The following is a 23204-nucleotide window of genomic DNA, read 5'->3' on the forward strand; positions in this document are numbered from 1 at the left end:
GCCAAGGGAGGGCCCCAGTTTCCTGTGCTCAGGAAACTCCTTCCAGCTGCTCCAAGGAGGCAAAAATCCTCCAGAAGGCAGCTGGAGGCTGCCACCACTCCCCTAGCTGAAATACTGTGTGCCCCCAGTGCCAGCAGCAGGGGCTGGGATGGCCCAGCAGTGCCTGTTCCCCAGAGGCCAAAGTGAGCAGCATTCCCAAGGGAAGGGGTGTGGGATAACGTGGCACTGCCTCAACACTGCCCCCTCCCTGGGGCTTGGTAGAAAACCCTACACAAAGTAAGAGCCACGGCCACTGGTTCTGCAAAATCCACTGATTCCACATTGAAAGAACTTTATTTTTGGAAGATTACTCTCATTTGTTTTCATTCTTTTGAAACCACATCATGTCAGTGGCACCAGGGTGGAACGTACATCCTATGGAAACATGCCAGAGAGAGGCTGAATAAATAAAGCTACAAAGCCCAAGTTATGTACAAAGACCTCAGGCAAAGGTATTATGTTTACAAATCTATGTACAATAAAACAAATGTAAACAGTCAAATGCAGCAGAGGATGCACAGGAAGGAAGGACCATACAAACCCTAATGGCAAAGGGACAATCCCACCTCCACTGCTGGGCCAGTGGGGTTTTATTCTCAGCATTTGTAACTCAACCACCTGGGAGCAGCAGAGCCCCTGAACAACGACTGCTGAACCCTCAGCTCCAACCCTGGCTCCATTTGCTGGTTCAGTCTAAAAATCCACCGACTCTGAGGCACATGGACAGAAAACCCACACAAATGTGTTGCTTGAAAGACCCACAAGGTTCAGCCGCCCCAAAGTGTCACAGAAGCCCACAGGGAGGGCTGCACAGTCCAGTCCTACAGCACAGGGGGTGATTGGCAGGGGGGTCTTGGGGCCAGGGGGAGCAACAGCTTCCTAAAGCTCCCATGGGGTCACTGTGTGGGGCGAGGGACGGAGGCCGAGTCCAGCAGGGCCAGGGAGCTGCGGGGCAGCCCTGGGGGCACAGCCCCTGACAGAGCACTGCCCACCCCTGCAGCAGGGCAGGAGCTCCAGGAGAACAGCTCAGCCCTGCCGAGGCATCTGGGGGGGCTGGGACGGGCACCCCAAGTGTGCTGCCACCCTCCTCTCCCTCCCTGCCCCCGAGGAGCCTGGCCCTGTGTCTGTCCAGTGGGGACGGGCCCATCCCGGAGGCCTGCTCTGCCTGCCCTGGCTGCAGCTGCCCCAAAACAGCATCTGGGGCCGGTTCCCAAGTGCAAACGGCCCCAAGGCCACCACTGGCCTCCCCCAGAGCACTTCCACCAGCTCTGAGAGCAGCAGCTGCAGGCCTGGGAGGGGACAGGGAGAGGGGAGCCTTCGAGAGGAGCAGCCAGGGCTCTGTCAGACCTGTGAGAGAAGAGGGAAAGCCAAGGGGACAAGGCTGGTCTGTCCCCCAGACAGATCAGGACTCTGTGTCCCCAAGCACAGCAGGACTTGGTGTCCCCAGAGCAGGACTCGGTGTCCCCAAGCACAGCAGGACTTGGTGTCCCCAGAGCAGGACTCGGTGTCCCCAAGCACAGCAGGACTTGGTGTCCCCAGAGCAGGACTCGGTGTCCCCAAGCACAGCAGAGGGTGGCAGCTCGTGGGGCCGGGGCAGAGAACGTCCACTACAGCGACAGCAGAAAACAAACTGTATTGACAGGACATGGAGGGCCGTGGGCTCGGGGTCTCCCCTCAGGGTCACGTTCCACCGGGCTGGGAATGGGGAGGAATCGGGAGCAGTTCTTCTCGAGGTCTGAGCTGAGAAAAGCATCCAAGTCCAACCTCCCGCAGGTTCATACGCTCAGGGGGAGCATTCCCGGCGCCGAGGACGGTCGGGAGCCCCCCAGGCCGGGGGGACCTTGGTCAAAGCCGTTCACTGCCCTGGGAACAAGAGACAGGCTCGTTAGGGGGGAGCAGCCGGGACAGGGCAGGGCAGGACAGGGCAGGGCACTGCTGCCCTTCCAACCCCTCCAGCCCTGGAGCAGGGCAGGGCAGCCCCGGGAGCTCCGGTGCCCCTCGGGCTCATCCCAGGGACTGTCACTGTCCCAGGAGGACACAGACAATGGGGCTGTGCAGGGCCAGGGCATCCCTCGGGGCTGGCCCCTCCTGTCCCCTCCCTGCCCTGTGCCCGTGTCCCTCAGGGCTGGAGCACGGGAGGGGACACACACACACACACACTCAGAGCTGTCTCTGTGCCCCACCAATCCCCACCGGGTGCAGGGGACACTCCCGGAGCCTCCACAGCCCAGGATCCATCACAGGCTCCCCCTTGCCCAGCCCTGCCTTCCTTGTGGGCTGGGAGAGCAGCCTGCAGGCCCAGCAGCTTTTCCACCTGCTCTGACACCTCTGTCAGGAGCTCCAGGCCCCATCCCAGCCCCAGGAGGGATGAAATTCCCCCAAACCAGCCCTGCAATGCTCAGGGTGGGGGAGAACCCCCAGCCCTGGAGGCTCAGCAGTTCTGCCTCCATGAACAGCTCTGCAGCACTTCCCCAGCTCTGCCTTTCTTCATCCAAGGTGAAGCAGAGCCTGGATTTGCTGGGCCACAGCAAAAGGCACCAAACTGGGGGATACTGAGAGCTGAGCTTAGGGAGGGCTTGGCCAGCCTTGCCTTTCTGGTGGTAGCATGAAAAAACACACAAAAAAAAGGGAGAGAAATCGGCATTACTGCAGTGGGAGACAGAACGAAAGGAAAATACCTTAAACACAGCAACTATAAAAAATAACCAATAAAAGGTCCTGCCTAAGCTTCCAGAAGTGAGCTGGGAAAACTCGGACTTTGTGTCCATGTCCGACCACTCTCTGCCCTGATTACTAATTTGGGCTCATTAAACTGCATTTCGAGCTGTATTTTGTATTTAGCACCTCATGCCCAAGACTCCCTCAGCTCTAAATATCCAACAAATCCTCAGTGGCAGATTCTTGTGGAGCTGAACAGCCTGGCCTGAGGGGAAAATGGAGCTGCTAAAGCACATTTGGAGACCTGGAACTGCACAGCTCTGGAACTGGGCAGGGACAGGGACACTGAGCAGGGACACTGCTGTCCCTACCCTCACTGTCCCCTCCCTGTTCCACCCCTGGCCACCCCCCAGGCACCCGTGCCCTTGGTTGCTTTCCTGTCAGCCACAACCACATCACTGCAAGTCCAAAGGCACAAAATGCTGAAGGAAAACTCCAACCAAAGGGCAAACCTTCCAAATGAACTCCCTCCACGAGGCCACGCTTCCCCTGCATCCCTGCTGTGACCAGTTCAATCAGAAACATGCACTTGATTTGGAGTATTGAACAGATGGAGAAAGCAAGCAGCACTCAGGTTTATGTTTGCAACAGGTCACAGCAGCAGAGAGGTTTATTTCAAGTCAGGAAAAAGAGCAATTGCAGCCTGAGGCTTTGATCAGGGCCCATTAGTGTGTGGCACTACAACAACTACCTCGTGCAGTTACCAGAGCTGCCCCAAGCCCCAGGTTACACCACATGCAGCCAATCAGTGCAAATGAATTCATTTACCCATGACCAAGGTGGGGAATATGACCTTCTCACGCCTAGTGGAGAGAAAGGGAAAGTTTATGCACACAAAAATGACATTGCTGAGCACAACCCTTGAGGCAACAGCTGGGGCCAAGCAAAGATGTTCAACCAAAGCTCAGCACACCTGAGCTCTGCACAGTGAGGCTGCTCTGCATGGGCAGAACAGCACAGATCACTGCACCTGAGTCACTCACAGCTCCCTCTCTGCCAGGGAAACCTTTCAATAAGGTGGAGCAGGGGCTGAAAAAAGCCCCAGGTTTCCCAGGCTGGTGTGTTCTGGGCTGTGGGTAACAGTGCAGAGACAGCTCTGGCTGCTGTGTGTGAGCACAGGCACTTCTCACATTCAACTTCAGCTCGTTTCATTAAAACAAAGCCCAAGGGATTCACAAAAATCACCAAGAACAAACACCAGCTGTGAGGACACTGGCATTCAGGACTGCAGGAAGGGGAACAAACACTTCAGGTGGGCTGTCCCAGTGCCAGGGCCCTGCAGAGCCCAGAGCAGTTTTGTTTCCTGGACAAAACTGGACTGACATTAACAACCAATTAACAATAATTACAACAGCAAAAAAACCAAGTATCCATCCTGAGGACCATCCTCAGGTGTTCTTCTGCCACTCCTGGCATCTGGACAGAGCCTGCACCTTCCTGAAGGGACAAATCTATAGGAAACTCATCCTACACCAGACACTGCTGAGTTTTTAACAAGCAGGTAAACCCTGACTCCTGTTCCACAGCCAGGCTTTGGTGCAAGCCCTGCTGGGCTCCAGGCCCCCCTAAAGCTGCCCTGCTCCCCTCTGAGAGCAGAGAGCCTTGACAAGAGCTGGGGGTGCCTCAAAGATTTCAACCAGCAAAGTGGCAGGAGGAGGAAAGCAAACAGAGCTGTAAGGATGGGGCTGAGTTATCCCTGAGCCAAGCCCAGCAGCTGCTCCTGGAGCAGGGTTACACTCACAGCTGGAGCAGGCTCACACTCACAGCTGGAGCAGGCTCACACTCACAGCTGGAGCAGGGTTACACTCACAGCTGGAGCAGGCTCACACTCACAGCTGGAGCAGGGCGACACTCACAGCTGGAGCAGGGCGACACTCACAGCTGGAGCAGGCTCACACTCACAGCTGGAGCAGGGCTACACTCACAGCTGGAGCAGGGCTACACTCACAGCTGGAGCAGGCTCACACTCACAGCTAGAGCAGGGTTACACTCACAGCTGGAGCAGGGCTACACTCACAGCTGGAGCAGGCTCACACTCACAGCTGGAGCAGGCTCACACTCACAGCTGGAGCAGGGCGACACTCACAGCTGGAGCAGGCTCACACTCACAGCTGGAGCAGGCTCACACTCACAGCTGGAGCAGGGCGACACTCACAGCTGGAGCAGGGCGACACTCACAGCTGGAGCAGGGTTACACACTCACAGCTGGAGCAGGCTCACACTCACAGCTGGAGCAGGCTCACACTCACAGCTGGAGCAGGGTTACACTCACAGCTGGAGCAGGCTCACACTCACAGCTGGGGCAGGCTCACACTCAGCTGGGGCAGGGCTACACTCACAGCTGGAGCAGGCTCACACTCACAGCTGGAGCAGGCTCACACTCACAGCTGGAGCAGGGCGACACTCACAGCTGGAGCAGGGTTACACACTCACAGCTGGGGCAGGCTCACACTCACAGCTGGAGCAGGGTTACACTCACAGCTGGAGCAGGGCTACACTCACAGCTGGAGCAGGCTCCAGCAGCACTCGGGGCAGGCAGGGGAGTGCAGGGACTGGAGAAGGAAGAGGGAAGGATGAGAAGGACAGGCCTGTCTCAGCCCCCAGGCTCTCCTCAGCAGCCCTGGAGCACTGCACAGCACCAGCACCTCCTGGGCACAGGGCAGGGCAGCAGGAGTGGCTGAGGGGACAGCACAGGGGGTACAGGGGACAAGGACAGAACAGTGGGGCCATGCAGCATCTCTGGAACTTGCAGATCAGCACATGAACCACTCACAGCCCATTTCCTGCCCACTGACACCCCCAGCTCTGCTGCAGCATTTCCTTCCAGGCTTTCTCAGCCTCCCTCAGCCCCTGCCTGCTCCTCCCTCCAGGCAGCCAGCCCAGATAAGGAGTGTGATGACAATCTGCATAATTAAAAGTGACCCCCACCCCACAGAGCAATCAGCTTATTTGTCACACCACACCTCAATATAGCCACACTGCCTGCTAAGAGCTGCCATAATCCCTTCCCAGCACTTCCCTGCTCCCTGGAGCTGCAGGAGCACTGCTGGGGGATGCAGAGCCCCCTCAGCCCTGCAGCACACACCACCCAAGAGGCTGATTTTAAGGCTCTGAATTCTTCCTTTCCAAAAGCAGCAAACACCAGTGGCTCTCAGTGGCAGTTTTTAAGGTGCAGCTTCGCCCTGCTCCCCCCACAGCCCCACTGAGGATGAATGTGGGAAGCTCAGCTGGCTGCTCTGGCACTTTCAGGTTGGAAACAGCTCCTTTCATTCTCTAAAATAAACGTAGGATTGAGGAAGTGCTGAGTATCAGCATGACATGACATGATGGGAGCATGGAGGGTGTACCACCGGAGAACTCTGTGCTTTCCACCTCTGTACACCCACAGGGCCTTGTGCTGTGAGGAGCTGGGGAAAACCCTCCTGCAGAGGCATTTCCAGCATCCCAGAGGGAGCTCTGAGTCGCTGTTCCCAGGAAAGCAATCCCTGGCTCACAGCAGGGAGGAGCCACAATTCCACCACCAATGGTTCATCCCTCCCTCCCCTCCCAGAGGGGTGTGAGCACCCAGGACTCCCTCCCTCCTTCTTTCCCAGGGAACAGCCCTGCCTGCACTGCCCTCAGCTGCTGCTGCAGGGGAATCTCTCAGTGTGGGTCTGCCCTTCCCCAGAGCACACCTGCAGCTTTGCAGCCCCTCCTGTGCTGCTCTCAGAGGCCACAGGGGTTGAGCTGAATGCTCTCCTCACTGCTGGGCCACCAAGAGATGGGGCAGGACTTTGCCACCCCCTACCCTTGCTTTTCTCTCTGCTTCCCAGAAATCCCCTCTGCAGGGCACTGACTCTGCTCCACGAGTTGTTTCTCCTACAGGCTGAAAGCTGTGGTGGGCTAAGGACAAACGAGGCATGGCAAGTGGCCCAGGCTGTGCCCTGACTCACCCCTTGTCGAAGAAGGACGTGTGCCCTGGGTGTGGGTACTTTGTGCTGTTGCTGCTCATCACGGCGTTGCTGACATTCCCTGAAATGTAGGATTTCCGTGATGCCTGGTCCTTGGCAAAATTCCTGCAAGCAGCTAATTTGGATTCTAAGGCCTGTGAAAGGGGAAGGAAAAAAAAAAAAGTAGTGTTAAAAAAGTATTAATTAAGAGGAAGTATTTTGCTGCTCATGAGCCGTGGTCAGGACTGCAGTGTGATCACCCTTGGCAAAAAAATGGGAACAAAGCTGTCATTTCCTCTGTCACCCCACTACAAAGGAAACACACAGATGCTGATGCAGACTGCCAGACATTACTCAGCTCCACGAGGGCTCAGATTCTAGAACAGATGAACTCTGAAATAATTACCCAAGATAAAGAAGCCAAATCCCAGCAGAAGTTACCCAAACTTCTTGCTTCAGCAGCTGCCTTGAGCTGATCAGAAGACTGAGAGCCTAAAGCAGAATCCTCAAGCTATGAGAGCAACTGTGCATTTGGAAAGTTGGTTTTTCCACCAGCACAATGCCTCCTAGAATTTCTTTCTTCATCTTGGCTCGCAAAATAAAGTCAATTTCTAAAGCTTCACTGCCACCTTCCAAACAGACGTGGTGAGGCTTTTCTCCCCCTATGTAAGGTGACTCCTGGAAGGAGGAGCAACATCCTGATACTCTCCTTTACTCCAGAACATCACCTGTCCTTTCTGCCACCATCAGAGGCTGGACATCCACCTTATCCTGAATATCCTGTGCTGGAGATCCACCTTACCCTGAATATCCCTGTGCTGGAGATCCACCTTATCCTGAATATCCCTGTGCTGGAGATCCACCTTATCCTGAATGTCCCTGTGCTGGAGATCCACCTTATCCTGAATATCCCTGTGCTGGAGATCCACCTTACCCTGAATATCCCTGTGCTGGAGATCCACCTTACCCTGAATATCCCTGTGCTGGAGATCCACCTTACCCTGAATATCCCTGTGCTGGAGATCCACCTTATCCTGAATATCCCTGTGGTGTAGCAGAAAGTCCTTCCTCATTACACCCCCCTGGGCATGGGGGCATTCAGAACACTGCAAGCTGAAATTCCTCTCCCCAAACGTGGGGTTTGCTGCTGTTCTGCACAGAATGTTCCATGAAGAGGGCACTGCCATGCTGCCACAGGTAAGTGAAGCCTGTGCAGACTCCCAGGAATCCGTGGAAGTTGATTTAGGGATGATGGACTGTGGAGGCAGCCCTGGGTAACTCTGGGTGTCACAGATTGTCCCCTGGCCACAGGCAGTGTGATCTGAGCCAAGGCAGGACAGCAGAGGGGAAACTTCCTGCAGGGACAGGGAGTGTAAAGCTTGGGATGAGACGCAGACAAACCCCAAAGAACCTGAGCAGCCTCTAATTGTTCCTAGAGCAGTGCAGGAGCAGGAAGCGTGGCTCAGTGGCCCAGCTGTGGCTCAGGGCAGGCTGGGAGAGCAGCTTGCTTATTTGGCATTTCCTGTCCTTGCAGAGTAATCACATGGGATTGTCACTAAGCTCCCTAAATCCCCTGCAGACTCTTACTCACAATGATCCCCTTTTAAACGTGTCACTGCTAACCCCGAGCTGTCCTGCTGCCCTTTCAAAGCAAGGCTGAGCTCGCTGCCTCCCAATGGGAGCAGCCAGGCGATTTTTCACTAAAACAACTGTCTGTAGTGCAGCTCCTGCCAGGCTCAGCGTGGTTACACAGGCACAGGGCACAGCCAGCCACGGCTTCCCTGTGCTCCACTCACACACAAACCACCAAGGCTCATCCAGAAGCTCCTGGAAGCTCAAAAGTAATTTTGTTTTCCACGAGGAAAGCCTGGATCCTGAACAACACTACAACAGATGTTTAAACCACTTCTTCCCTGCTTACAGTGTAATCCCTTTAAAGACTCATGCATTTCACTTCCTCACCAACCACAGATGGGAGCATTTGGCTTTCTCCTCATTTATTTTCTCACTTTCTTACCAAAGGTTTCCAGGCTGGTTTTTCTTTCAGTCTGTGCAGATCTCCAAGGGAGAGCAGGAGACTTTGGCAGGGTGATCCCAGCTCCTCCCTCACCCAGGGCCTGAGCTCCAGACAGAGGAAGCTGCAGCCCCACTTAAAGGTAAGAACAAGTTGACAGTGTCCAACCCAGCACTTGAAAAATTTTTATTCCAAATATGGATTTTGTCACCCCAAATTGGATCAAAACCATAGGATCGGGCTTTAAAAATCAAAATAATTTTTTAAAAAATGCATTATCAAATACATTTTGTGAATGTGGATGTGGATGATTTGTGAATGTGGATGATTTGTGGCAGTGAACATGGATGATTTGGCAGCTCCAGAATGTGCCCAGCACAGGCCAGGGCTGTGCTGTGCCTGAGCACAAGGACAGGAGCCCCAGGGAGGGCCCAGAGCTCAGAGCACTCACCCCCACTTTCCGTAGCAGATCTCCCACAATGTTGAGTGCAGATATTCGAGCTGAAGGAGTCAGTGGGCTGGTACCAAACCCATTTGGTATAGCTGCAAACACAGACACATCTTATTACTTCACTCCTCCACAGTTCAGGTTTTGAAAAAAATTTAAATAAAACAGCTTCTACATAAAAAAAAAAAAAAAAAAAAAAAAAAAACCAACCAAATACATCTACAATCTTGCTGCAGACATTTCATACAATTACCCACAGTCACTGCAGGATCACTAGCCAGGGAAAATGATAAAGCTTAATTCCTGCCCACTGCCCTGGTTCCCTTTAGCCCCCCCAAGCAGAGTTCATGCACTCTCTCCATCTGCAAGGCTACTGACTGCAATCCATCTAATCCAGCCAGAGCTCCCTCTGCAATCCACTCTTCCTCATCTAAAAAATCAAGTATTAATCCCTGGGACTGTGCAGAGCCTTCCAGATGGGAAAAGGGGCTGGACTAAGATCCCACTGCTTCATAGAGGAAACAGGAGCCCTGAGAAGTCAGTGTGGTAACAGAGACTCCCTGACCATGCTCACCCACCACTGCTGCTGCATATGTGAGCAGATTTGATCAAGATTTGATCATTTGAGCAGAATTAGCAGTCCCTGCACTTCCCTGCATTCCCAAATATCTCCAGGGCTCTACAGCAGGCACCCAAACCCCTGCCTGCCTCCAAAGGCAGTGTCTAAGCTTCACTGTCCTTTCCCATGCAATTTACTCCTGAAATGCACCTGGTGCTGCCCTGGGATTCAAACACACCTCATGGAAATGTGAGATCCACATTCCCACATCCACCTCAGGTTCCCTAAAGAGCACAACCAGGCCCCATCCCTATGGATAGTACCTTTTGGGGAAGGAAAACTATTTTCTGATCCTTTTCCAACGGGTGTAGCTGGCAAGGAGAGCGAGGCCTGGACAGCTGAATCCATCTTCTCACAGTCCAGAGTGGGGGAGCTGGGGGCTGATTTCCTGGTCACCTCCTGCTGCCTTTCCCTGACTGCCAGCTCCTGCCGCAGGTCTGAGAGAAGGAAAAAAAACCCCACAAAATCTCAGATTACTGATTGATTCTCTCTCAAACACTCTCTCTGTTCATTTGGGAAGGGCACAGGGGACAATTCCCAACAATCCTGGGTTAGTGCCTGCTGCTCCTTCCTCCAGAGCAACTTCATCTTCACAGACCCTCCTATTCCTTGCCCTCATCTGGTACAAAAGCAAAATTAACTGCACATCACAGCTTTTAAGTTGTAACAAACAGAACTGATTTTAGGTAAAAGAGCAGAGCTGAAGTGAAAATCTGTCTGGGCTCCCAGAAGAGGATCTGAGGCTGTTCAATCAGAAATGTCATATTTGAGTTTGACAGAACCAGTTCTTTTAGAGGCTACTGCTCCTGCTTGCTGCCAGGGGGAATAACTCACAAATGCTAAAAATGTCCAAATGACTCATCTAAGAAACAAGATGTCTGTTTTGCTGATTGTTCCAGTGTTTTAGAAAATAGTCCCCTGGGTTTTGCTGGTTTTTTTCAGTTTTATTGCCCTAATCTCAAATTACAATACATATACTTCCTCTGAAAATGTCTTTCTTCATATTTATTACAAAATTCATGTGCTTCCAATAAAATTCCAAATTTCTGGGGCATAAACTTGCTTGTAAAAGGTTCATAAGAGAGAACAACAACAAAATATCCCTGCTGTCAGGTGTGTTCTTACACTCAGGTCCAGGCCTCAAATGAGGAAATATTTGAGAAAACTTCATTTAGGGAACAAAATTGCAAAGCACCAACCTCTAAAGTCCATTATTGGCTGGCACAGGCTTGTGAGCAGATCACCTCCACTGTTAGGGAAATCAGTTTATAGTAGCCATAAAAATGCTTCCTCAGCATCCTCAGTGTGAAATCCACTGGGGAATTCCCAGCTCCCCATCTTATCCCAGAACACCATCCCAAACATCTCCCACAGGTCTAAAAACAGCCTTTTCCAGAATATCTTAAATAATATATTTAAGGCAATTTCCAAGGGGCTTAGAAGGAACACAGGAGAGATTTTTTTTAGGAATTACTTGATCATTTATCCTGTATTTCCCTGTCAATTCCTGTGCTTTCCCTTCCCATAAACCCACAGCAAGAGGAACTTTTGAAGCAACGCCCTCAATTCTCTTATATCTGTGGAACAGAGTATTTCTGTGTTAAAAATCCCAAATTCATCTATTATTAATTCTGACTTATTAAATGAGGAAATTTTTCTTTTTTGGCTACAAAGAACACACTGTCAGTAAAACCTAAAGCGTCCAGTTCAAGTCTCATCAGGTGAGGCTTTCCAGAAACATGAGCTTTGCTTGCTGCACATCTCTTTTAGCAAACCAACCCTGCACCAGCACCCAGAACCAACCAGACCAGCCATACCTCTTGCTTCATCCTTTAATCTCTGTACAGAGACCAGCAATGACTCCTTGTCATCCAATTCGCTTTCTAAAAATGCATTTCTCTCAATAGCTTGGTTCAGCCTTTGTTCAAAGTCTTCCAACGAAACTATTGTTGCCCTAGAAACAAAATCCAGAATATTAGGTTCTTCAGCTCAGTCAGCCAGCATTTTATTTTTGAATAAAAGCTTATTCAAAAGCACAGCAGAAGGAAAATGGCAGCAGGGCTACCTTCAAGGTAAGCATTTGAAAGCCATGGAAATGCTTCTTAGAAAGGAGTCATCAACTCCAAAGGAAAAGAGGGAAAAGATGAGAAGAACGTGATAGCATCAGGCTCTCAGAGATGGATAAAGATGTGACAAAGAGCCAGCCCAGAGCAGCCAGCTCCTTTTCCCCAAGCCATGCTCCAAAGCTGTGCATTAATCAGTGCCCCAGCTCAGGTGGGGCTCTGCACAGGCACAGCCCAGCCAAGGTGGGCACCAGAGCACTGGGACATTATCTAAGACCCAAACCCTCCCAAAATCAGTGTCAAAAGTTAGTCATGAGCTTAAGAGCCTTGTGCAAACAGGGCCTCAGCTCTCAGATCTTTTTTCCAGATAGCCAGAGGCTCATTCCTGCTCTCTCTCCCTGAATCAGTGGCAGAATTCCCACTCAGCAGAAGGGAAACATGACCTCCTCCCAAAGTGGGTGTTCCCAGCAGCAGCCTGCTCATTCCAGGCTCTTGGAAAGGGCAGGATTGTTGCCTCCAGCTGTTCTGCAAGGGACCAGGAGACTCCTTTGGCCTGTTTGATTTAACAGGGACTATGGAAAGCAGAAGCTTCTGACTTCAAAGGGGCTCTGAGGCAGCAGGACCACAAACATCAGTCACTTAGCTGGGGGTACCAAGGGGCAGTGCAGTGGCCTGGCTGGCTCTGAGCTTGTTCCTCACAATCCACACTGTCCCACTGCCCTTCCTGCTGCAGCAGGAACCAGCTGCTGCTCAGGGGCAACTGCACTGCTCAAACAATCCAAAGTCTTGGGGGTGTTTAGGGTTTTTCAGGTTGTTGTTCTCCCTTTAAGGAACAACGAAATGCTTGAGCTGAGCAGCAAAGAAAAGATCTTTGTGGTGCAAACTCGAAGGGAAGAGGAGGTTTGCAGCCTTCACCTCTTGGCACGTTCCAGGTCATCGTTGGCCTGCTCCAGCTCCCTCACATATTTGTGCAGCTGGTCTTTGATGGCTCTTGTCTGGCTCAGGTCATCCTCCAACAACGACACCTGCTTGTAACTCTGGGCATACTGGTGCTCCAGTTTCTCCTGAAACAAAGAACAGGGAGATAAACATCAGCTGCTGGCACTGGCCAAGTGATCAGCGTGAAAAGGGGACAAAAAGTATCAGTCTCTTTGCAGAATGCTGCTTTGGGAGTGCTGGTAATTCAGAGCAGAAATTGGAGAGGGAGAAGGAACACACTGTGAACATCAGAGCTGGCCACGGTACAAAACCCCAGCCATCTCCCCATGGCACAGCTGCCTTTCAGGGATGCATCCCACAGCCTGCACTGCCAGCTGCTCCAGGAAGGCAGAGAGAAATCCAACTGCACTGTCCCCCCTTCTGTGCTTCTGCCTCGGCAGCACCACCCTGACACCAGAAATTCTCTGATGTGTCCGTGAGCAAAAATGGGCCACTGAAATCTGTCACAAAACCTCCAGGCCCACAAACTCATCCTCAAAAGACTGAAGAATTCACTGCCAAACACACCCTCTGAGGGCACTGATAGGAGACTATGGAGAAACTACTGACCTCATCAAACACATCCTGACCCTGCAAGTACAGCTGGGACTGGAGACACAAAGTAATCCCACAAATCCTCCTTCCATTGAGTGAATTTTGAACCTCTGTCTTCACTAAATAAGCCAAGACTGCTCAAAATGATGTTTTTTTTCAAGATTTCAAGAGAGGCAAGAACTTACTAAGACAGAGGCATCAACTGGGATGCAGATCCTTGAGCAATGCCTGGCTCCACAGATGGATGTGGAGACTCTCTGAAAGATGTGCACAAATCACCTCTTTTCTGGTTTCTTTGGGGTCTCATAAAAGCCTGATTTGCAAAGAAAGGTGACAAGGCAGTGGCCTGACAAAACCCCCTGTGTTGTGCCCTGTTGCTATGCTGATGTTCCCTGTGGAACAAATAAAGCTCCTCCTTGGCACGGCCTCAGGAATCCAAACCAGCACAAACTCCAGGACCAAGTTTCATGACGTGAACAAGAAAAATTCTGCCATAAACGTCCCTGGCCTTATTTGGGGTACATGCCATGCTTCAGTGTGGATCTTAGCCAGACAACTCCTTTTTTTATTTGGATATTCAGTGCCCAAGAGCAGCCCAGACGATCCAAAATGAGACCCAAGATGTAGCTGAAAGGAAAAGCAACACTACCACAGAGAAAAACTTACCTTTAATGTTTCCACTTCATATTTCAGTCTTTGGTTATCTGCTTGCAAATCTCTGTTCCTTTGCTCAGCTTGCACTAGCTGTGCCTCCAACTCAGCTTCTAATTCCCTGCTTCCCTCCTGGAATTCAGCCAGCTCTTCACGAGCCTCCTGGAAGCTGCAAGGAGAGGATTTCATCAGTGGAAAAGCCAAGTTAAAACAAAACCTGCAGCTCTTCTAAAATAAAATGCTGAAAAAAGAGAGTTTTAAAGCACTTAAGTGTCATCCAGAGACCTCTAAGGGGAAAAAAAGAAAAATAGGGAAACAGAGAAATGACATTAAACTAAGCTATTGAAGGAAATTAATTCCTTTACATCAAAGCCAGCAGCCACCTTGAATGGCTGTGTGGAATCAAAGCAATTTACAGGATTCATGGGAGCCTGAGAAGCACTTTGTGCTCCATTAGCTTTCACTGCTGGCAGACTTTATGGAACAGGCAATGAATTAAGCAAACGTTTAACCAGATTTTGGTCAGAAACTGAAGAGAGAACAACAGTTTCTGCATTTCTGCACTAGCTGGAAAATTAATGTTTGTAAAAATCATGCAGAGTCAGGAAGGCAGGACATGCCTACCTCAAACTACTGAGTTATTAAATCCTAGAAGTAGCCACTCCACATACTTTGCTTATTAAATTTGCATCTTTACCACAGGTAATAGCTCAGCCCTGAGCAAGCAGCAGAGAAAACCACCGAGGCTTTAGGGAACAACACATCCAGTGGTGCCTCAGATGGAATTTCTGACACACAAGAACAGCTCAGGGTTCTCCACGTGGACAGGTCCCTCTACATTCCCAACACTCCCTCCCAAAAAAACCCCAAACCAAACCAAACAAGCCCCTTGAGCTCTTTGGGTTTGAGAGGGATTTAATTCCAAAAAAACCTCAGCCCACCCTCCAATCCCTCCAGATGCACAGCATTACTCCAGAGAGCAGCTTCTCTTGGCACTTTTGGTAACAAAAAAACCCTGTGTCCCCTCGGAGATGCAAACCACAGGTACAGGCAGGACCAGGAGCTATGAAACACTTGAATAAAATGCAGCAGCCACCAAATCAGCCACTTCTCATACCAGTAATTCCACTAGAAGAAGCTTGAGGGAACAGGAATGATACAAGGCAAGCCCAAAGGTGCCTTTTTATGATTAAAACATCAAGATACCACTTAAGGCAGCACTTTAATTACACAAAGGTGCACATGATCATAAAAAGGCTCTGCTCTTGCTCAAACATGCTCAAAACATAGCCTGCAGTTCTTGGCATGGTGACACTGGGCAAGAAACACTCAGCTCCCACAGAGATGGAAATTTTAGAGCTGGAATTCTCTTCTCACAGGTTTTCTCTAATGTATCTAATAACCATCTTGGTGTGGCCTTGCAGAGGGACAGATTATACAGTGTTCTGATCATTAAGAACCAAATTCAGCTTGCAAATCCACAATACCTTTGTTTGTACTTCAAGGAAAGCTCTTTCCAATACGCAGTTTCCTCCTTTGGACTCGAAAAAGTAGGAATTTCTTCACTGTCCATGATCAACACGACCTGCAGAACACCAGCACAGGAATATACTCAGGATAAATCCAGGCAGATCATTCTACACTACAGCTGCTTTTAGAGCTGCAAAGGTGAGTAGTGAAGGAGGATGAACACTCCAAGTGAGGTTAACTACAAAGAGATCAAAATACAATTTATTCTTCCTGCAACAAGTCCTGGCTAAATCCTGCTTGTGTCACATGCAGGTAACAGCAGTTATCCAAGGAAGATCAGCCTCTCCCATAAATGACATGCTCACGTCACACAGAGGAGTGTTCCCAGCCTGGAGGTGCTCAGAGGAGAAGTTTCCCACACCAAGGCACTGGTGATCCCCTTTCCAAGAGGAGAGGAAAGGATTTTCCATTCTTGGATCTCCCCAGCCCATCAGCCAGCACAAGAAAACACAACCCAACATAATTTTTGTATGGTTTTATATATGGTCTAGGGAGCACGAGACATTAGAGGCCTCAGCACACAGCAGGTCTCAGAGGGGGTGACAGAGATAAAATGAGGAGCAGGGCCAGGGGAATGCTCAGACCCCAGCCAGGAGATGCATCATTGTTGGGCCCTCCCCAAGCAATCCCACAGCTCTTCAAGGCTTTTTTTTAAATATTTTTTCCTCCTCAAATAGCAAAGCCTCAAATTCTGTCCTTCCCACCCAGGAAAAGAAGAGGGTGAAGCCAACCTCCCCTGTGCTCCAAGCAGAGCTCTGAACAACACTCTGCACCAAGCCCATTGATCAGAAGAGCTGACCTAAAAGTCCTGACTTTCACACTCCAACAGGCATCGCTTCTCAGCCAATTCTGTCCCTTCAGGCTAAAATTGTCACACTAATGTGTTCTGTATCTCAGTGACCCACATTTTTGACACCTAAAAGTGGGTCAGAACAATCCCATGCTTTCGTCAGAGGGCAGCCAGGCCAAACACAGTGAGGCTGATCTGGCACATTGGTTCTCCAGCTGAGCTTGCAGCTGCCACAACCAAAAGCAAATTTAATCCAGAGCACTTCAAAAACCCCTCAAATCTCACACTGTGTTTATTTAAGTCCACAGCTTTACTGCAGAAGCAAACATGTCACGGCTCAGGTCTTCACACTGCCCAGGAGAACAGCTGGTGTTTCCTCTCCTGCACTGAGAAAATGAAAAGTACCTGTGGAGCCATTCCCATCACAAACTGCAGACAGGATTTTCTTTGGGAACACTTGCATCAGCCGTTACTAAGGCAGCTCAGTCACTCCACAGGGACAAATCCCAAGTTCTGCATGTGGAGCTCAGTATTCCTGCTCAAACTGCTGCAGCTCCATGGTGGGAGCAGACACCTGACAAAGCTCAGTGATTCCCAGTGCCAGGACTGATCCAACCTTTCCATAAATCCCTTCAACCTTTATCTGAACAGCTCTAAACCAGCAGGGAGCACATTCATCCCAGAATAAATCAGATGAAGCACAACACAGGCTCAGCTCCCACAGCTCCAAAGGTGAGCAGCCAAGCTCAGGATGTGGCTAGAAGAAAGGCTGCACAAGAAAGCATCTTACATCATTTCCTAGAAGTAGCTGAGATAAGGCACAAGACTCCTTCCTGTCTGCTCACACGGGGCACACCCTTGAAAATCAACATCCAAGGGATCCCTGCAAGCACAGCATCAACAGGAAGGGCTGCCTGGGGCTCCTAAGGACAGGAGGTGTGTTTGCCCCCCACTCCCTGCTCAAACACCTTTTCCTTTCACACACTGGAGGGAGGAGATTCAGCCCAGCACTGCCTCAGGCCCTGGGCAGGAATTCTTCCTTCCCAACACACCCAGATCTTCTCCAACTCTCTCATCCTGCCTTGGTGAAGCAGGTGGGAGCAGGATTGCCCCTGCTCCATGTCTCCCACCATCCCTAATGCCATCAGCAGGGATTTGGGATCTGCTGACTGCTCTGCACAAAGCCCTGCTGCAGAAGCCAATGCCAGTGTGCACTGCTGAGCTCCAGCATCCATATCCTGCTTTTTGTCACTTGTATTCCCATGAGGGGCAGGAGAAGAGGTTAAGAACACACAGACACCCTGCAAACACGAGGCTTCAGGGCCAAAATATCAACCTGGGAGCTGGGAGATGCTGACAGCTTCCAAACCTGCTCCACGGGAAAATCCTTCACTCCACCAACCTTTGGCCATTCCCTCAGAATGATGGCACAAAAAACATGGATTGTGCAAGCAGAGAGCAAATCCCAGGAGTTCTCAGAACACAACCAGACAATTCCACACCTCTCACGTGTGGGAGAGCGGATGCCCATGGAATACCAAGAGTTTAACAAAAAACTGCTTTGCCTCAGTCTGCTGCCTCTTGTCCCAGCCCCAGGAATTCTGTCAGGAGCTGAGAACCAGCACAGTCCTCCCTATTCAGGGCTTCTTTGCATACGTGGCACTTGCAGAATCCTGCCTTTGACAAACAACACTGAGCCTTTTCAGGGAGCAGACAAGACAATGCAGCAGCGTCTTCCAGGGAAAATGAGAACAGGCTTATGCTGCTGCCCACTCAAATTCATTCCAACACAGCTTAGCATTCACACAGTGCCCTGGGAAAACACAGCTCCGTGGGCACAGCTCCAGCTCCAAAGCTGCTCCCAGACAAGAGCTACGTTCAAAACACCGGGGCTCCTTTCAAGCCCCCCCAGCCCCGACAAAGTCAGCAGGACAGAGCAACTCTCCACTGTGAAAAGGAAAGAACTTTTCCACGCTGCAGTGACTCTAAAAGAACACAGCGTGGAGGTTAAGAGCTTGTCTAAATCCAGGGGGGTTTGTACGGGATAAATCTGTTTTCCCACCTTGAAAGCATCCTTAAAAAGAGAGGAGCAGTATCCTCTGGATACCACGAGAGCCAAAGGTTCAAGAATGCACCAGAAGTAACCAAACTAAAAACTCTTGCAGAGTTTTTTTTTCAAGTACTTCAAGGAATCTTGTATCCAAGGCCAACCCCAAACCTCTCTGGAGCCACCTTCCAGCTAAGCCATGAAAACACAAACACAGCTTGAAATGTAACACAGTACCTTAAAAAAGCTCCCGGGGCTCTCCATGTGACGGGAGACTGCAGCGAAGCTTGGGATGGAATCTAAGACCAAAACACTCAGCCTGAAATCCAACCCCACGTCTCAGCTGGGTCCCACCCCTTCCCACAGTGGGGAATCCACTCCTCCCAGCTCTCAAAGTCACTCAGTCCCTCACACGTCACGGCAGGGATGACTTTGAGCATTGCAATTCATCCTGGAGGTACCTGCAGCATCTCAAGTGGCTGCAGAAAGAATTCCTCCTGATTTTAATTGCCTCACACTCTCCCACTTAAAACCAGCTCATAAATACTGCCATATAAAGAGAATTAATATTATTTCATGAACAGGTTGTTTTTCTGCACATTTTTCAGCTTTCTTCCTCTCAACTCCACTTGCCCAATATTTTCAGACACCAAACATGAAAAATCAAGCAGAAGCAAAGCAAGGCCACTCAAACAGGACCAACCACAGGGCTGAACTCCCCCAGCTACGCTTGGCTGATCCCCCCTCCCTCCCTCCAAGGCACCACAAATATCCACTGACCTTTGGAATTAAACAAGCAAGCAGCTCAAATAGGACTTGATCAAGAAGTTCTGCCAAGCTCACATGTGGCCTTCAGTTCTGGAGATAACAAGCCACTCTGGCTATCAGAAAACATCCAAGTTTTGTGCCTGTTGGCTGCCACTTCCCCCTTCTCGAGGCAATGACACCACCCAGAGCAGCCACGCACAGCAGGACTGACCACAGCCACCTCTTCTTCCTCTTCCCCCTTCTTGCTGATGATTCACAGGCAGAAAAGCAGAAGAAATCTTGTTTCCGTCATTCTCAAACCATGAGGACCAACGGGAAACCTCCAGCTCCTGAAGGTGATGATTTTTTTCCCCACAAACCCCATCAAGACTCAAAGCAAGGTAACCCAAACACTTCAGCCAAAACTCGGAGCAAATGTGCACGGTCTTATTAGAAGATGGGAAACAAACAAACAAGCAGGAGGCACGGATTAGATTTCCCCAATCAATTTGGGCTCGTTTTGCTCCTGCTGGAACAGGAGCCGGCGGATTTCCACACACACGCCTTTGGATGTGTGCCTGCATGAAACTGAACCTCTGGGAAGTGAACCTTCTCCTGCAGTTCTATTTTTGAACTGAATGTTCTCGAGTGAACCACAACAAATGCCTCCTTCTCTCTTACAACAGCAGCACAGGAGCTTTCAGGAAGAGGAGAAAGTCACCGAGCACAGCGTCAGCACAACGCTCCTTGCTCTGCTGCAATAATAAATCCTGCATTTCCAATTTGGGCGGCGCAGGAGGCAGGAGAGAACCAATTCCTACCTGCAAAAACCTGGTGCCAAGTTCAGAAAAGCCTTTAAGATAAAGCAAACACCTCACAGCCAAGCCTTGTTATCTCAACAGCCTCATTAATCAAATATAACATGTCTGCTCTACACCACATGGCCAAGACTCATCTGTCTGGTGAATATTTGATATCCAGTCACAGGAAAACCCTTGAAGAGTGAGCCAGCACTGGGTTAGAAGCCTTGAAACCAGAAGAAATGCACTGATGCGAAAAGCCTCTTCTCAGAAATCAAGCTACAGCTACCAAAAGTATCAGAATTTTGTATTAAAAACTATTTATTGCTTTCACAAACATGGGAAGTGTCAGACATTTGACCTCTGTTCCTTCCCAAGTAACCTCATGAAGTGACTAAAAAAGAAGAGGCTGGTGCTCCTGCTGGAGGTTCAGTACCTGCAGAGGTGAAGGAAAGGCTCCTGGAGGTGTACCCAGATCCTGGGAAGGTGGTGGCCAGAGGGTGAGATGTTTCTGGACACCACAAAATGACTAAAGAATTCCAAGAGAAAAGGACTTGGCACAGATTTCTGCCAAAAGGACGGAATTCTGTTGCTTTCACATCTCTGAAGTTCTACCATTGCCGGGGGTAGTAAACTGGATTTGAAAAATACCTCCCAAAATGGCACCACAGAGCAGCCCCCAGCAGAGAGGGGCTCTGCAGTGAGCACTTAACAAAAAGAATATTAAAAGTAACCCCCCAAACTCTATGTTGATCAGGAGAAGGAACCAGCACAACCTTCCACTGAGCTGTGGGGACAGAAGAGCCCTCAAGGGACACAACCACATTGTGAAAAATCTGCTCTGATGGCTCTGGCTGGCTTTGCCCTGGGGTCAGGGCAGCACAGCAGTGCAGGCTGAACACACTCCCCAGTTGATCTTGATAATGTTTGTGGTGTCACAAACATCAAGGGCTGCAAAAATACCATTTCCTTTCTGCAGTCTGACTTTCCTGGCACCTCAAAAAGCCAACTGTAAAGGACTGAGGGCATAAACTGTACTTTGTTGCTGTACCTCTTGGCAGCCTGCTGCCAGCAGCGTCTCCAGAGACAAGATTCCTTGTGACACCAAGGTCACAGACATCATCAGTCTCGTGCTTTCTCTCCACTTTCTTATTTTCCTTTCTCTTCTCTGTCCTTCTCCACCAAATGAGGAAATATCTTACGCATCTGCAAAATCTAAAGAGTCAGGGGGAAAAAAAAAAAAAAAAAAAAGAGGGTTTTCCCCTGAAGAGGAAGGAAGGCGAGTCAAACACTGACTCAAACGCTGCCTCTGAGCACTTCCTTCACTTCTGGGACTCCCAGTGACAAGTGGCATTAAATCTTCTCTCCTGGGCTCTGCCTCCACATCTACACCAATACAGAAATGCACAGCCCAGGCAGGAAACAGGACGAGGGATGTCTTCCAGGGCAGATCTAACACTATTACCCACCTCTGCCACATCCTGTGCAGCCACAGTGAACTGGCACCACCATCAACCAGCCTGTCTGTGCAGTCACACTGCAAACACATCAAACTGACATTTAAATAAATAAATATAGCAGGACAGAATCATTCAGGTCGGAAAAGACCTCTGAGATCATCAACTCAACCTCTGACTAATCACCACCTTTTCAACCAGACCAGAGCACTGAGTGCCACATCCAGGAGTTTCTTGAACACCTCCAGGGATGGGGACTCCACCACTTTTCTGGGCAGCCCTGTACAAAAATATCTAAAAGCCTCCCAGTCTCTTTTCTGCCTTGGGACAGCTTCTTCCTCTTACTGATATCTCTAACAAAACACTGACCTTGGAAAGGCCACCAGCTCTCTGCAGTGCCCAGGAATTGGTTCTTGGGGCGCAGGTTGGAAAAAAATGTAAAGAAAAAAAAATAAATTCTGAAGTATCCAGGGAACTCTTCTACAGCAGTTTCTTGTATTTAAGCACCTCTCAGGCAACACATGCCACAGGCATCCAAAAGTCTCTCCAGCCCCTGCAGTTGTGAGCGAGGCAGGAGAGTGGCAGAGGGGAGAGAGAAGGCCTGAGTCACTCCCGGTGCAGACCGGGCTGTGGGTGGGAGAGCACAGCGAGCACAGCTCTCCTCCCCCTGGGAAGGAGAGGGAGGTGTCGGTGGGAGTCCCCAGGCTGAGGCTGGCCCGGGGAATGTCTCTGCTCTGCCGGCAGTGATCTTTTCCAGCTCGTCTGCTGCAATTCGGGCCACGCTCATCACCGGCCACGGGGCTGGGCACGTTCAGAGAGAACACAACAGGGCTCGGAGGGAGAAAAACCCTCCCTGAATGACTGACAAACACCCAAGGACCTCTGAGACCATCTGTGACCAAACACCCCCTTGTCACTGAGCTCCACGGGCCTTTCCCTGAACCCCCCCAGGGACGGTGACTCCACCAGCGCCTCCCTGCCCAGCCCGGCATCCAACCACCGATTCCGGGAGGAATTTCCTCCTAAAAGAGACGCTGTGTGCCCTGGGCATAGGGCTGATCAGGGAAACCACGCGTCCAGCTCCCTGGCAGTGATGAGGAAAGGCCCAGGCCGGGGGCCGAGGCCGGCAGAGCCCCGGTGCGGCCGGGCGGGCCCCGAACCCGGCGCGGTCCCGGCGGGGGGAGCCGGGCAGGGCGGCGGCCGAGCGGGGCCGCGCCGTGATTGACACCACCCGCAGCCAGTGGGAGACGGCGGCACCGCGCCTGCAGCCAATAGCGCGGCTCGAGGGGCGGGCCCTGCCCCGTTGTCAATTCCCAGCCAATCGCGGCGCGGAGCGGGGCCCGCAGCACCCCCGGCCCCTTCCCCGCCCGCCCGCCCGCCCCGCGCCCCCCGCGCCCGGTCCGGCCCGTCAGAACCACCACTGGGCCCCCCGGGCCGGGCCTGGCCCGCCGCTCACCGGAGCGCATCCCCTGCCACAGCCGCCGCAGCGCGCGCCGCCGGGGCCGCCTCATCCGGGGACTGGGGGGCGGGGCCGGCGCGTGATGCAAGAGCCGGCGGGGGCGGGGCGCTGTCGTCATGAGGGGGCGGGGCCTGAGGGGCGGGGGCGTGGTGACTTCCAGGGACAAGGGACTCTGCACACCTGAGATATTCTAGAATATGTGGGTTTATTGCAAGGGCCGTGGGTAGAAAGGGCTTTGCCTTCAGCCACCAGCCTGGGCTGGAGGGAAGTGCCAGAGAGAGAAGGAGAGAGAGCAAGAGGGTTTGGGCTGAGGAGAGGGGAGAGAGAGAGCAAGGGGCAGGGTCAGAGTGCAGGGGGAAG

The 23204-nt window shown here is 51.3% G+C and overlaps 1 protein-coding gene across 6 annotated transcripts; it reads right to left on the bottom strand.

Annotated features, from left to right (window-relative positions):
- Positions 1-306: 306 nt before the first annotated feature.
- Positions 307-22916, bottom strand: NDEL1 (nudE neurodevelopment protein 1 like 1). Of its 6 annotated transcripts, none has more exons than XM_083874762.1 (9): positions 22842-22916; positions 15502-15599; positions 14030-14183; positions 12746-12894; positions 11585-11721; positions 10031-10204; positions 9152-9243; positions 6690-6841; positions 307-1902 (listed from the first exon to the last, which is right to left on the bottom strand). In XM_083874762.1, exons 2-9 carry the CDS (start codon positions 15585-15587, stop codon positions 1815-1817), a joined length of 1032 nt encoding a protein of 343 aa, XP_083730888.1. In that variant the 5' UTR covers positions 15588-15599; positions 22842-22916; the 3' UTR covers positions 307-1814. The 6 variants fall into 6 exon arrangements, with proteins under 6 accessions (XP_083730888.1, XP_083730890.1, XP_083730885.1 ...); XM_083874764.1 differs by lacking the exon at positions 22842-22916 and adding an exon at positions 21398-21490; XM_083874759.1 differs by lacking the exon at positions 22842-22916 and adding an exon at positions 20980-21358.
- Positions 22917-23204: the final 288 nt, after the last annotated feature.

The sequence above is a fragment of the Zosterops lateralis genome (assembly GCF_965231275.1).
Source record: "Zosterops lateralis genome assembly, chromosome: 18".
Taxonomy (NCBI): Eukaryota; Metazoa; Chordata; class Aves; order Passeriformes; family Zosteropidae; genus Zosterops; species Zosterops lateralis.

What these genes read in the sequence shown, in the direction of transcription:
- NDEL1 (XM_083874759.1), bottom strand. Translation starts at nt 21,051, where the DNA reads ATGATGTCTGTGACCTTGGTGTCACAAGGAATCTTGTCTCTGGAGACG. An exon ending in GACCTGGAACGTGCCAAGAG is followed by an intron (nt 11,722 to 12,745) that starts GTGAAGGCTGCA and finishes TTTTGTTTCTAG; the next exon opens with GGCAACAATAGTTTCGTTGG. An exon ending in ACGTCCTTCTTCGACAAGGG is followed by an intron (nt 1,903 to 6,689) that starts GTGAGTCAGGGC and finishes TCTTGTTCCCAG; the next exon opens with GGCAGTGAACGGCTTTGACC.